General features: G+C 34.3%; 1 protein-coding gene across 1 annotated transcript in view; it reads right to left on the bottom strand.

Annotated features, from left to right (window-relative positions):
* Positions 1–2,794: 2,794 nt before the first annotated feature.
* Positions 2,795–16,178, bottom strand: part of LOC127856074 (ankyrin and armadillo repeat-containing protein-like) — a 35,432-nt gene continuing 22,048 nt past the window's right edge. The window contains exons 3-8 of the mRNA XM_052392063.1: positions 14,390–14,634; positions 13,818–13,974; positions 12,024–12,171; positions 8,968–9,084; positions 3,959–4,126; positions 2,795–3,088 (exon numbers count right to left, since the gene is read on the bottom strand). Coding sequence (XP_052248023.1) covers positions 2,920–3,088; positions 3,959–4,126; positions 8,968–9,084; positions 12,024–12,171; positions 13,818–13,974; positions 14,390–14,634 — 1,004 coding nt within the window. The 3' untranslated portion in view covers positions 2,795–2,919. The remainder of the gene's footprint in view (positions 3,089–3,958; positions 4,127–8,967; positions 9,085–12,023; positions 12,172–13,817; positions 13,975–14,389; positions 14,635–16,178) is intronic.

Genomic DNA, 16,178 nt, shown 5'->3' with positions numbered 1-16,178 from the left:
AAAATATATGATAACAAAAGAAATCTCGAAATAATTCAATTGTTTCGAGTTTGTAATGCTTTATAATTTACATGTTTTTTAATAGTCAAAATATTTGTATAATCGATATTTTAGAGCATGGTAAGCATTCAGTATTACTGTTTCCTTGCAAATATCATACTTTCAACAAAAATTTGCACATTTGAAACAATTGTTTTCAATTTTGTCAAATTACCAAAACGTGAAAAGGTCCCTTTAAACTAAACAAAATAATCGGTGTCACAAAGCAAATGTCTTGTCAATTACTAATGGCATGTTAATTGGTTGTGTCATGTCATGTATGAAATATATAATTAAAAATAAAGTTTATTGGAAACTGTTCCTTTCATAAAACACGTTCATGTTAAAGATGTGCGCAACACTTTGTGTTTGATTCACTTATACAAGTGTTATTTGACCAGTATAAAGCATGAAAAAAAACCACGCTCAAAAGCTTTGAAGCAGTGACTTGTTTAGAACAAAATGAACTTTACTGGAAAAAGACGAGAAAATAAAAAATTAATATTTGAAGTTAAAAAAAATAAAAAAATGCTCATGTTGTAAAATATATAGAATGGACAGACATGAAAAGCAGCTAAAAATATATAAAAATCGCTAAGTGAAAAAGTATTTGCTCCGGGGAGAATTGGACACTGGATAAATTTATATATTTTTCACTTTACGATTTAAAAGTGGGTCAAATCCAGCAAACATCTCCTTAATTTAATGTGGCCTAAGGTTTAAGTGGGCTCGGGACTGAATAAACGAATTAATGATACTATGATCACTTTCGTACTGGATGTGTGAGCATTTATATTTGTGTACTGGAATTTGTGCAACATTGACCTTTTACAATTAACTAATTGCCGAGTTTAGACATTAACATGTGTCATGGAAAATTGTTTTTTCATCCTTTGCCAATATTAAACTTTGACATTTTGGGGTGACTTTTGACGATTTAAATGTGGTCATGCAAGTGAAAGACTGTCTCATTTAAAGCATACACTTTTACAAAGTTAAAACCTCTACAGCTGAAACCAAGTACTCGTAATAGTCAGGAAAAGCACAGAAAAATGGCAAGACTTGTGAACAAAGTTTTAACTAGTTTTAATACCGTCTAAAAATGTTTTGGTGACCATACAAACTACTCGTACTATACCGCCCAAAAATGTTTTGGTGACCATACAAATTACTCATACTATACTGCACAAAAAGTTTTTTGGACCATACAAATTACTCATAATAAAACTAATGGTTTTAATTTTGAGATGTGTTAAGTCTATAACCTTTAAAAACCCTTAAAGAATGTACCTCAAGTACAGTTTATTGCATGGTTGATTTAAATGGAATGAAGCTGAATTTCCAATACTAGAAAAGTGACAAAATTGTCACAAAACCAGGTTTTCAAAAAAATATATTTATAATAAAAAGGGAGGAAACAACCAAAGATTAATTCAAGTATGCTAATTATTTCCCTTTGCTAAGGACACAATCATTTAACAGGAATAGCAAATGTAGCCCTGACCTTGACCAACATGACCTTTGACCCCATTAAAGTGTAGATGTTAATGTGAGGTATAAACATACTAAATATTGAAGGAATTGATCACACTGTCCAATGATGGTGAACAAATGTGACAAATGATTTTAAAATCTCACAATGAACAACATAGTTATGGCCCGGACAAGCTCAATTAGAATTGTTCCGCCCGCCTGCAAACAGTCACCAATCTAATAAGCAGTTTTTTCCTTCTGAAACCTGGTAAAAAATTACGCTGATCTCTTCACATGTAACAAAGATATAACTTCCTGAATCTCAACAATACCCTTTTTACAGCGAAGTCAATATAGGAAAATGAGGGTGTCCCAGTAAGGACAATAAATATATACCCAATGACACATCCAATTCCACAAGTAGTAATGTCCATGGTGAATCCTCATTCTTAAGTCCAAAAGTATAAAACTTGGCATCATTTCATTAAAACCTTATCGGTATAATATTACTAGTTTTTGTGTACTACATTTTCACATAGCTGTAAACTGTAATTTGCATGCCAAACTAAAAAATTAATTCTAAAATGTAGTTTTCATACAATACACTTCAAACTATCTCGCTAATGTTATTCTTGATCACACCCTTCTCATACATGTAATAATAGTTACTGTTAAATTAATATAATTAATCTTTAAAACTAAGTGTTAAAGCATGTATAACTATATAGGATATAATTGATTGATAAATGTAACCGTCTTCATTGTCTTGAATGCTATGTGACGCCAAGAAATAAATTGTCTGATAAACATATACATATGCAAATACACTAATACTAGAAAATCATTTATACTCTCTTCCTTTTATTGTGAACGTCTAACCTTTATTTAAAAAGTTTGCTGAGTTATATATGTTTTGCTTCAACTTTGCTTAATCTTAATTTTCCATGCATTCTGATGGTGATATCTGCCTGCTATTATAGGTTTTAAGTAAACAATTGTGTTCTCTTAAAAATAGTTCCATTCTTTCCAATTATAAAAAATAAATGAATGAAAACAAGTTAACACATTTGGGTTGTGTCAATACAAGTTTTTAGGTTTCTTCTCTAAAAAGTTGTTCAATGCTCACCAAATTATCTTTATATCAGTTGATAGTATAATTAAAAAAAGTAACATTTCAAATTACTCTTCCTCTAATCATAATTTGTGTCTTGTTCTGAGAAAACTGGGCTTAATTCATGTGCGTAAAGTGTCGTCCCAGATTAGCCTGTGCAGACTGCACAGGCTAATCTGGGATGACACTTTACGCACATGCATTATGCCCAGTTTTGTCAGAACAAGACACATTTGTTGTTTCTGTCCTTAGAGTCTTCTTCTGTGGCTATTACCACTGCACTCGCTCCCCTGTTTTCATGCCTCGGCTGTTCCAGTCATCTCCCCTTGCATGGAGACATCAATAGCAGGTACTTGTAGTTCAGTCTGTATGATGGAGTGCCTGCTGGCCTGACTGGTTCTTGCTGCATCCCCATCCACAAGGGACAGCTGACTGGTACTGCGGGCTCGAGAACGCTGTGACATCCTAGCAGACACATATGAGCCATGTTCTGAGAAAACTGGGCTTAACGCATGTATTTAAAGTGTCATCCCACATAAGCCTGTCAGGCACACACTTTTGGCTTTAATACATTTTTCTGTTTAAAGAGTCTCTTCCACGCAAAAATCAAGCAAAGGAGGAAGGTGTCATCCCTGATTAGCCTGCTGCACAGGCTTATCTTAGTGACACTTTAAGCACATGCATTACAACCAGTTATATATATATATATATATATTAAAAAAAAAAATACATATTATAAAAGTGCTAAAAAAAGCCATTTCTTTTCAATAAAATTTGACTAAAAACCTCTTGAGCAAAGTTCATGCTAACATTACAAGTAGATCACTCATCCCCTTCACTGAAGACTTTTGTCTTTAATGAAAACCAGGTATAGAATTAAATGAGACGCATTCTGAGAAAATGGGGCTTAATGCATGTGCGTAGTGTCATCCCTGATTAGCCTATGCGGATAACACTTTCTGCTTTTATGGTATTTTTCATTCAAAGGAAGTCTCTTCTACACAAAAAGTCAGTTAAGGCAAAAAGTGTTGTCCCTGATTAGCCTGTGCGGACTGCACAGGCTAATCTGGAACAACACTTTACGCACATGCATTAGGCCAGGTTTCTCAAAACGCGACTCAAATATTCTTTAACCACATGTTAAATATAAAGAATAAATTTCTGAGGATGATTCGAATGTCAAATTTTTATTTGAAGTGATGTATTACTAGCCTCAGGATCTAAACAGAAATTGACTCTTTCATAATATATACAACCTTGCTAGAAACTTGCAACTTCATTACATTTTGTTTTAATAAACACCACATTCCCTGGTGCTTCCAATATACTACAAACCTTGAAGTTCGGTCAGTCAATGGTGCCTCTTCAAGGTTCAGGTTTGATGAAGACGTTCTTAGATTGCTGCCTTTTGAGCTCGAGTCTACGAGGCTAATTCCACTGACGGGAGTTGATGGGGGTCCCTCGTCATCAGTTTGCATGCTTACCAGATTGTTCCTTCCCTCGCTATGTGTATCATAACATTTAGTAAGTACGTATAAGAAATAATTTCTATATTATAAAAGTATAATTAAGTGAATACGAAATAAAAATACATATAGCAGAGAAATATTGATGTTCAAATAATGACTAATTTGATGTTACACTATAGAAATAATGGTGAACAAAAAATATTCCAAAGAAATCAGCCAAATAATCTTCAATGAATTTAGCTGCACTTTGAGCAAACATGGCTTTATGCATGTGCATAAATTTCTGTCCCATCTTAGCGTGTGCTGTCCCAGATTAGTCTGTGCAGTCTACGCAGACTTATAAGGGATAACACTTCCATCCTAGACTCAATTTTCATTTAGAAAAGATTTCCTTTTACCAAAAAAATCCATTTAAGTAGAAAGTGTTGTCCCTTATACACCTGCGCAGGCTTAGCTGGGACAGCACTTAATGCACACGCATTAGGCCCTGTTTTTAGCCCGTTGCATGCTGGGAAATTTGTCGTCTGCTAAAATGTTGTCTGCTCAATTTCTAAAAATAGCATTTTCTTCGATTTTTTTCAAAGAATGCTATCAGAATAGCAAACAGTTTGGATCCTGATGAGACGCCACGTTCATCTGGATCCAAACTGTTTGCAAAGGCCTTCAAAATTCGGTTCCCGCACTGAAAGAGTTAAAGAGCTCACCAAATTTATTTATAATGCCTCTGTTGCAAACATTGACCTAATAAAGCAGGGTCGAATAAATGTTCCTATCTCCGGTCAACAGGAAGTAGTGTATTCCTACACACGCTGTGACACATAGTTGAGTGTAACCTTTCCAATACACTACACAAGGGTGTAGTATTTTACCAATATCAGCTGCTATCATAATTGTAGACCAAGAGAAAAATATCATATTCTCGATTGTTTTTTTATTTATTCTCATATTTTCAATAGGAAAGTATTAAAAGGAACAGTTTAAATTGGAACCATTTTTTACGTGACACAATCGGTAGTTATTTGGTCGTCTGGAATGTTGTTTACATGTAGGAGGCTCGACAAGAATAATTATATTGTTATGTCAATTTATCATTTGTCTTTGATAAAATGTGTCAACGGCATGAGGCACAATAAATCAAATACATGGTTGGTGCCGAGATGGAGAAAGTTTATCAGGTTCGACCCAAAAACGAAAAATAGGGCCTCACCGGATAAACTTTCTCCATCTCGGCACCAACCATGTATTCTTTATATTGCCATTTTTGAGATGACAATTTGGAAACATATGACCTGGTGGTTGGACACAAAGGTGAGGGTGCAAGACAAAATGTTTTTTTGCACTGTACATGGGTGAAACAAAGTTAATATTTTGTTTAAAATAATACTGTGAAATCATTTATTTTCGCCAGCACGAAATTTCGTCATTTTTATAAAAATGACGTTTTCGTCAGCACTTAAATTCGCCAATTGAAAAAAAATGCTTCAGTCAATATCTGATTTGTTTGTCCGAAATATATCACGGTTGCCAAAAAATCGTAGTGGGGAAAGAGGAAGGACACTTGATATTCACTTGCAGGTGGTGGGGCCTGTTTGTCACATGTCAATATACTAGTCTTTTGTTATCAGGTGACCAGTAATTTGCCCCCATTAGTGTATCATTATCATGATTAGCGGATTAGTGGGACCGAATAACCGTTTACGAGTTTTTGAAACCCGGGTTTAAAACAGTGAAGCCAGTTGCCAATTGGTCCTATTCATTTATTATCAGAACAGAACAGAACATTTTATTTTAGCTTAAGCATACAGCTCATCGCCATAAACATACATATGCAATAACAGCATGCGTGACAATTATATACAAAACATACATCCTTTTGAGGAAAGATCAATTTAAAAAGTAATGACATACAACATGTTTTAGTGAGAATGTCACCTGGATGGGGTTAATACAAAGTGATCATGTAATGTTAACACGAAATTTAATAATTGTTACAAATATAACATTATTCTAAGCTTATTGTCTTTGTGGAAGATATATCATTTATACTACACATATAGCACATCTTCTCGTAACTTAAAGCATTTTAAACAAAAAATGGCAAGTTTTCTTAACACTATTTTGTTTGAACAATTAAGTAGTTCGATAAACTTGAACATACTAGGTCGTGATCTGTAATACTTTGGAATTAATGTATTCCTTATATCGGCATAATAAGGACATTTAATAACAAAGTGATATTCATCCTCGATATCATTGAGGTTGCATAAAACACATTTGTGTTGATCTCTGACAATGTTCTGGTGTCTACCCGTTTCAATTAATAATTTGTGAGACGACAAACATAATTTAGCAATAATATTCCTATGTTTTTTATTTTCAACAATATCAAGATACGCAGATCTTTCGAATATTGGTTTCAATTCTTTATATAAAATCATTGAACTAGATGAGGTGATACTTGTATTCCAGTTAGTGATATACTGGTCTCGTCATCTGGTTTTAAGTAGCGATATTAATTGATTAGAGTTCACAGATTCGGGGAATAGCCATACATCGTTAAAACCGGTTTCGTTTAGAATGTCCCGTACTTTTGATGACCAATTGTTTGTGTTATTTTTGCGTTCAATTTCTAATCTCTGTGATAATAAAATGTGTTTAAGAATACAATAACCCTCTTTTACAGTATATAATTTCAAAAAGTATTTCACGATCCTGACATATCTGTCTAAATACAAGGGGAATCGACCAACTTCGGCATATAGCGATAATGAGTTTGTTGACATCTTAACATTCAATATTCTTTTACAAAATTTACGATGGACGCGCTCAATGTTTTCCGCTTTCATAAATCCCCATACCTCACAGTTATAGTTTAAAATTGATGATACATATGCGTTAAATAAATTTAACATGATATGTATAGGTACGTTCATGTCTTTTGTGAGAGTGAACAAAGAATGCATCGCTTTTAAAGCTTTGCCATACAATGTATTTGTTGCGGACGCAAAAGATCCGCCGCTTGACATGACAATTCCAAGGTTATTAAAATTGTTAACAATTTCTATTTCTAGACCTTTATATGTCCATTTTAATGTTTTACTAATTATCATGGCCAAACTAATAACAATCTTACCTTTATCGGCGAAAATTAGAGAAGGTGCGAAGATTATTGGATAAAATGTGTCAGCACACTGTTTGGTCAGTTTTCAATAAAGTTTCAAGAGTTTAGCATTGTAAATATTTGATCACTTTAAGTACAATAATTTACGGAAGTGTAAAATTAACAGTGCATTATGGGGCAGCGGTTTCATAGGGCAAAGTTCAGATTTAATTGTAACAACCAATGGACGAGTGAGTTTAAATTTGATTGAATGCAATAGGATACAAAGAAATGTTTAATTGCGTCATACCCAGTCATTCGAAACACGTGCTTTACGGGGATTTCCTGGAAATCGCGCAAAAATAAAACTTAATTTTTGAAAACAATTTCCCTACTTTTGGATGGAACTAATCGTCATGATTGCTAATTTCTCTTTACCTGTTACGTTTTCAATTGCTAAAAGTAACAAACATTTGAAACATGTATCGTAAAACTTGCAAAAGATGTCGATGATTAAAAAGATCAATAGCCCATAAAACGAAGCACAGGCTATTTTTACACCTGTATTGTAGTTGAAGGCAAACAACCAAACACAAATCAAAATGTTCTGTATTTATTTGTAATCAATGCGGAGAATGTATATGGTAAATATATACATCACCATCTTTTAATTTTGTTTATTGTCTTTGATCCGGATCTAATTCGGTGCGTGGAGGCTGTATAATCTTCTGCAACAACACTGAAAAACACACTACACACAATGGGTAATAAAGTTGTTAACAATTAGCGATTATCTTTATAAATCAACCTAAACGAAGTCAACGCAGTCGATACAGCTGTACTGCTTTCGCGTTTTAGAGTAATGTCACGTGTCAGTTAAGTACACTGTGTAATCTACACCCGTTTGCGGCAAACCCGGATTTATTTTGATTACGTAACAGACAGAGTATGTATGCGTGGATTACGTTGGATTTTAGTGCCTCATGCCTTTGGTAATTCAGTCTTAATTTGTTCAAATATGGGACATTATTGTTCGTTAGGATCTTGAATTCGTCAATCAGTCGACTGACGAAATATACGAAAATTAATGCCTGACGATATATAATGGTTTCACAGTACACAATTATGTCTTATGATCAATTAAATAATACATATGTCTAATGTTCAATTAAACATGGATACATTGTATCAGTAATAATCCAATTGTTGTCAAGAACACAAGAGTGAGACCAAAGCAAATTGTTATTCAAGCCCTCATGGATTATTTAAAAGAGCATTGTGGACACAATGACATAATCATGATCATTAATAATTTCTTTGTTTCACTATTTAGGTATTTCTGCTTTTTTATTCTCAACTGTCTACACTTAGATAATTTAGATTTTCTGAATTGCAACCGTTTATAGAACTTTCATTGCTTACGATTTTAGAAGTTTTGTGACAATAGCTGGGAGTAAATCAATCCTGCTCCACTTTGTTTAACCCTTTTAACTGCGCAGAAACAAATTTGTATCAATATGTAGTCCATTAGATAATGACATTTAACTGAAAACCTTTCTTTATAGATTCTAGTACTAAAGGCTGCATTTGTAAATGTAAGACACTCATGAGCAGCAAACAGCATAAAACCTGAACAGCCGGCACATTTCTTGCAGGCTAAGAAATGTGCAGTCTTTAAGTTACTCTCAGTATGGTCCAGTTTTATGACAGTTTCATAAAGTCATTTTTGATTTGCTAATGCGCAGGAGAGGGTAAATGCTGGCCCTGGCGCTTACCTTATGGGTGGGAGGCCTATTTTCTTGTAGTGTTTCCATCCTTCAATGAAGGACCGGGACACCTTGTTCTTTGTATAATGCTTCAAAATCTTCATCAGGACCTGGTCGGTTCTGCATCTGTAAGTACCGTATATTATGATAACTTATATGTTTGTAACAATTTCCCTGTATTTTCAAGAATGAATATGTTGCTATACATTTACAAAATGCTTGTGGTGAATTTTACTCAAAAGAAATCATGTTTCATTCCAATGCCCTTAGAAATGTTACATAAGACTGAACAATGTTTAATATGCAATAATTATGCATGTTTTAAATTTAAACAATTTCCTACAATTATGCAAGAAAGAGTCCACTATGATGGGAGTCTGCAAAGTTTAAGTTAATTTTCTTGCAAATAAATTTTTTACTAGTTTAAACAGTGTAACCATGCAAACTGTTGTAACCTAGAACATAACTGCTTGGTAAATGGCAACCAATACAGGAAAGCATGGTCACTCATAACAAACATAATTTTTGTGAACAAACATTTCCATTTACAAGAGTTGTCCACCTGTAAATGAACAATGATTTTGAGCTCTGCAGGACATTTATAAATGAATTTCATATAAACAAATATCAAGTGAAAATAATTTGGATGAAAATCTAACAAATATTTTTTGTCTCAAATAACAAAGGAAACTGAGCAGTCCTCAGACTTTCCCAGATGTCTAAAGAAAGGGGCTAGTAACTCTTTCAGTGCTGGAACCGAATTTTGAAGGCCTTTGCAAACAGTTTGGATCCAGATGACAGAACGTGGCGTCTCATCTGGATCCAAACTGTTTGCTATTCTGATAGTATTCTTTGAAAAAAATCAAAGAAAATGCTAATTTTAGAAATTCAGCAGACAACATTTCAGCAGACGACAAATTTCCCAGCATGCAAAGAGGTAAAATGAAAAGAAGGCAAGAAAACATTACAATGACTATGTAATTATTTAGGCAAGTGCTCTACAAGTTAAAATGAGGGCTGACCACTTTGTCACAGGCGTTTAGAAGCCGTGCCTGTGGCTAATTCAAAGAGGGTGTAACTCAAGCATAAATGAATAGCTGCGCGTGCAAATTGTGTCTTGTAGATCAACACTTCAAGGGGATGAAATATGTGAAGTTCCATTCAATCACTTAACCCTTTCCCACTCAGAAGCAAAGTGAAAATGGCTATGAGCCAACAGCATAAAACCAGAACAGCCTGCTTGTAACTCCCAGTCTGTTCAGGTTTTATGCCTTTTGCTGCTCATCAGTAACTAAGGGTTGGAAATGAAACCTTTACAACTTGAATCTAGTAAGAAAGGTTATAAATTGATTATAACTTTTTTAAGGGACTACAAATGCGTTGAAATACATATCTATGTGGTAAAGGGTTAAAGTTTCAGTTTGATCACTTGAGATTGTAGAAGTTGTTTGCTCCGAAAATCGTGTAACAGTTTATTTGGACAGACCAACAGACAGATTGACTTCAATGAAGCCCTTGTCAAACTTTGTTTGCAGGGGTATTACTAGCTTTTAAAGTTTAGGACATACTTTTTTATGTTGCATGGAAAGTAACAATTAAACAACTCATTTTTTATTCTCAAATGCATCTCACTGACATATTTATAGAAAACAAATACCTGCGTTACAAAATATACTAAAACCAAAACACAGCCTTGTAAGAGATGGAAAATAACACAGGATCACTGGTAAAGAAAAGTGTCATTCACATATTTTCTTTATTTTAATGATTTTCCATTTAAGCACAATACAAATGTGGAATTAGTTCGCTTAACTATTAACATTTTATGCAGACTAACAGAACTACCAACAAATCAGACAAAATAGGATCTTCTATATAACCCTCTTTAAATTCGATTGTGACTTATAAAATACAATATGAGATTTGTACTGGGAAAATTGGGCTTAATACAGTCATGTGCGTTAAGTGTCATTCCTGATAAGCCTGCGCAGGCTGCATAGGCTAATCATGGACATTAAGCCCAGTTTTCTAGGAACAGGCTCATCTTCTATGCTTAAACCCATTACAACTTATGGCCCAATTCCACTACGAAAAAACAAGCCCACGATTCCCTACATTTTATCACATTTATTGAATCGGGAAGACTCGTGAAGTCTACGATTCAGTTCCGACACTGGTATGATTGAGTTGCGACAAATCGTGGGGTGCGGTTGAAGTCTTCCGAAAAGGGTCGCGACTTCACTACGATGTGTAAGAATCTACTGCGATTGTACTACTAACGATGCAGATCAGTCACCGAACGCACCCATGAATTAGGCGCCAATATCTATTGATATTGATCTTAATCCCGAGAATCTTAGCGGGCTCGCAACTCACTCTGGGTGAACTCGTGAGAGTCTTGATCTAAATCGTGAGAATCTTAGCGGGCTCGCAACTCACTCGGGGTGAACTAGTGAGAGTCTTGACAAAGTCGTAGCTGATTCGTAGACAGATCACGTGATCACCGATTTCCTGATTGAGTCTCAAATTACCTACGATTCTATTACCACGCCCAAAGAACGCACTTCGACGCTGTTACGAGTCAACTGCGATCAAATTCAGTCTTGGAGGTCCTGGCCAAATTTTAAACACGTTTAAAATCTGGCGACGATTTTTCGGGAGCTCACGAGTTGCAGGAATCACTTACGACTGGCCAATGACTAGCTACGAATGAGCTAGTACCTTCGCCGATTGAGCTACGAATGTCCCAGACCTCAAAATATTGGAAATCGGGACAAATCATGGGGAATCTGGTCATAGTGGAATACCCCTATAAGATACATATTTTTACGAATTTGTTGTCTCTCAGAAAGTTACATTTAATTTAAGACCTTTCTTACTAGATTCAAGTTTAAAGGCTTACTGTCCAACCCTTAGATACTGTTGAGCAGCAAACAGCATAAAGACCTGAACAGACTGCAAGTTTCTTGCAGGCTGTTCTGGTTTTATGCTGTTTTCAAATAGCAATTTTCTCTTTTCTTCTGAGTGGTAAAGGGTTAATAATATTATGGTCAGTGCTCACTCACTTGTTTAGGAGCTGTCTCTCAGCAGCGTGGTTATGAGACAGGTAACCAAGGGCGATGGCCGCGCAGCCTCGAACTTGTTCCGCCTCAGATAGCAGCAGCTTTGTCAGGTAGTCTATAGCCTTGATGGCAATTATTGCAGACGGCACACCTGGTGCATCATAAATATATTGATATTATAACTATAAAAAAAATTCAGGTTAAAATGCAAGAAATAAACGCATTAAAGTAATTGTATGTGTATGCAAATCTTTTAAACTCCATTAATAGTGCATACATTTTGTTATAAATTAGCATATACAGCAGTACAATATTAAGATGTAAGATGACTAAATTTGAAATGTATCTGATTTCACATGTGGCTTAATTCTTTTATCATTAAACTTCTGTTTCCTCATTCTGTTAATTTCTTTAAAGTACATGTACAAGCATCAACAACTCCATATATCTGGAATATAAAACATCATATTTGAGTATTATTTTTACAGCATATGCCTTCTGTGGTAACAAAGATATAAAAATAGCTCTCAAAATGAGACAGAAAACATAAACATTTGCATCATGTGGTTATTGAAAGAGACTTTTTTTGTTACAAATGCTTGATTGTCATTGATTGTGGGATCATAGGAAATAAGAAATAATTAGAAACAAGACTATTGCAAAGCAATATATGTCCCCTACCGGCTCCACCATTGTCAGATTTATATATATATATTTGTTGCCCTAGCAACCAGAATTCTTGACGTAGGAACAAAATGAAAAGACGTGCATAACCTCTATATTGCCATCTGACCATGTTTCAAGTTTCATAAAAAATATGAAGATCTTTTAAAGTTAGACAGACAGACAGACAGACTCACAAACAGACACACAGAGCGCAAACCATAAGTCCCCTCCGGTGAAAATGGTAGGGGACAATAAAAATAACTAGTTAAGTAGTTTACAATGACATACACAATGATCCAGACTAATGCAAACATAAAAGTAGTTTGGTGTTTTTTATGTCACATCTAAAGCTTTTATAAAGGCTGCCACTTCCATTTACTATGAAGAATCCTAAGATATCATTGAAGTCAGAGCTCCAGATAAGGATTTAGTCTAAAGGGTATTTCACCCCCTGATATTATTGTTAAAGCGTATTTTACTCCTTTGTTTCTGCCATAAAGTGTATTAAGGAATATATAGGGGTATTTTCCATTTCCATAGAAAACTGACTAAGTGAATGGCGTGTTTAATCTAGAAATATTATTAGTTGTTATTTATATAATTAAATGCAAACAGAATGAATTTAAAATTACGATATGAACAGACTTTCTTTAAAAATATTCCCGCAAGAGCCGCTGGTTGCTTAAAACGTCCCTTTTTTGATCCACAGACATGATGGGCCGCCATTTTTATTACAAGCTCATTTTGATTGACTTACTTTTGATTTAAATGTTAACTTACACTAAAAACTCAACTGGATTATTGGTTAAACCGGTTACGCACTTTTATCGATTTAAAATACGTACATGGATTTGTATTGCGTTTTGATACGTACTAGGCCTATTTTTAATGCGTTTTTTTATTTTTTCAATGCGTAAATACGCAGATACGCCTCTTATCTGGAGCTCTGATTGAAGTCTTTTAGAAAGAGATTGTAAATGATCCACCAGTGGGGCTCTCTCTGTTGCATTGTGCTAACGATATCCATTAAAATCTAAACAATTGCCTTTTTGAATCTTAAATACAAAACCTATAGGCAATTGTTATGCTAAAGTGGAAGACTATACTAGTTGAAAGGCTTCCATGTCTTACCAGCTCTAGTGTGCGCGAGTCTGGCTATACAATCAGCTGCTAGCGCCAATATCTGGTCAGACTGGGAGTCCTGCAGAAGGTCCACCAGAAGTTTGATACCTGTCGCCGACGACAACGCTTGCTCTTCATCCGGTATTATTCGAGACAGTACCACCACCTATACAGGCATTATATAGATGTGGAAAAAGATGATTTTGCGCACCAACTACAGTCATCAAAATAAGAAGCACAAAGCCCGCCTTAAAAACACAAAGATCCTTAGAAAGCCAGTGTCAAAAGTGCCAATTTGATAATTGCAACGGTACTGTATGTGTTCTATTTTCACTTTTTAAGTGGTCTGAATAGGATATTTAGGTTAATAAGACATTAAATATCTGGAGTTAGAATCTCCTTTCTATAAGAAACAATAATTTCTAATATACCACGTCACTTAATAACATACAAAAATTTATTGACAGTCATTTCTCAAAACAAATTGATTCTGTCAAATTTTACTAAATACCATAATTTTAAATTATTAAAAAAAAATCCAAGGTTTTATTGTCATAATTCCACAATACATTAAATCTCACCTGAAAGGCTGCATTGCACCTGTAATACTCGTCAGAAGACTGCAGGAATGGAACGAAGCAGCTGAATCTGACCCCGCCCTGCTCTGCAATCTCTTTCTGTTGGCTGATGTTGTTGTATGCAAAGGCAGCCAAGGCTGAACCTGCAAGCAGTCGCACCACGTCGTCCTGCGCGTACATCATCTTCAGAATTCTCACATAGCTGAAGTCTATTGTCCCATTAATCTCTTCGAGAATGTTTTGATTGCCTGGAAAACATTATCAATGTTGTTTGGTTCGGTTAAAAGTTAACACATAAATATATTTTTGTGAAGAATATTTCTAATATTAAAGCGGGTATATACGATTTTTTATTTGTGTTAAATTGTAATAAATTGATAAAATATGTAACAATAACACAAAATAGGCAAGAACAATTATACATTTAATACGAATTTCATAATAATGCAGCAAAGACAGATTAGCTCCCCGAGTCGATTCTGACGAACATATTTTCCTACAATAACCGAAGCATTCGTCTTTTTATTAGGACCAGAGTTAGTGTTCGTGTGTCGTATGAATATATATCGTTGCAGAAATTTAAAATGAACCGTTAAACTAAGTTAAGATTCATATCATACATGCATGATATACATGCTGGCGAATTCGACTGTACAGCCGTTTTCGATTTCAGAATTAAATATCTGGCTTATTTAGCATTTTTCGACATATGTTTTTCTGAACTTTTATTTTATTTTATATTGAAAGATAAATATAATAAGTTTTTTTACACAGTTTATATAAATTCATTTTTATTTGACAAAATCGTATAAACCCGCTTTAAGGCAATGCATGAGTCACTAGCTAGCAAATAAAATAAATTTTTGGAGATCATATATGTCTTTTATTATGTTATCTAACAAAAGACGGACTAGTCCCTTTAACAGTAGAAAGCCAATTAACAAATCTGAGGTCCAAGTAATCATGTGACAGATCATATTGGTCCTTTTTTACTATATTGAGGGCATATAAAGACGCCTCAAAATTAGTTTCAATGCAGGTAGTCTTTTTTAGAAAATTGTTAAGTCATTTTTTTGCTATTGCTTAAAAATATCAAAACAAAGGACAGCTACAATTTATAATGCACAAAGTCAACAGGTTGTTCAGGTACATTGCAAATTGAACAATGTCCATGATTTAGTCCTATAAATGCATTACAAAACACCAATCCATGACATGTTAAAATGACATAATCCCAGTAACATAATGTACCATGATAACTGTACTTGCTAATCATTCTCTGTTAAACCACAAAATGGAAAAAAAACTAATGGCTTTTATAATGATTCTATTTTCACACATGTAAAAACAATGCATGAATACATATCGTATTACAAGTTGAGGACATTTAGATCATTTCATACAAAGGAACCCGTTTCTATTTCGTTAATTATGTAGAAAAAACAAGTGCTTTAAGCACTGCATGGGTAGTCATTTGCAACCATATATGAACGCTATTTTGGACAAATACTTATATATAAATATACAAACTCTTCATTTGTATGCAGTGAACACTGTGGGAGACATGCACACGTAGTACTTTTAAATCATTATAATTAGATAATAGCTATAATAATTATAGCTCAAGAAAACATATTTTTTAAAGGATCCTTTTCACATTCCCAATAAGGAGTTGTATGAGATTTGTCTACCTTGATAAAACAAATCGAGAACAAGGCTGATGATGTGGAAGCTGGGATTGCTTATATTCAGAGGATGAAACGTTAATAAAAAAACAAAATGTTTAATTTAT

Source organism: Dreissena polymorpha, chromosome 13, assembly GCF_020536995.1.
Source record: "Dreissena polymorpha isolate Duluth1 chromosome 13, UMN_Dpol_1.0, whole genome shotgun sequence".
Lineage (NCBI taxonomy): Eukaryota > Metazoa > Mollusca > Bivalvia > Myida > Dreissenidae > Dreissena > Dreissena polymorpha.
Note: the sequence above shows the minus strand (reverse complement) of the source record. Positions and strands in the feature narration are given on the sequence as shown.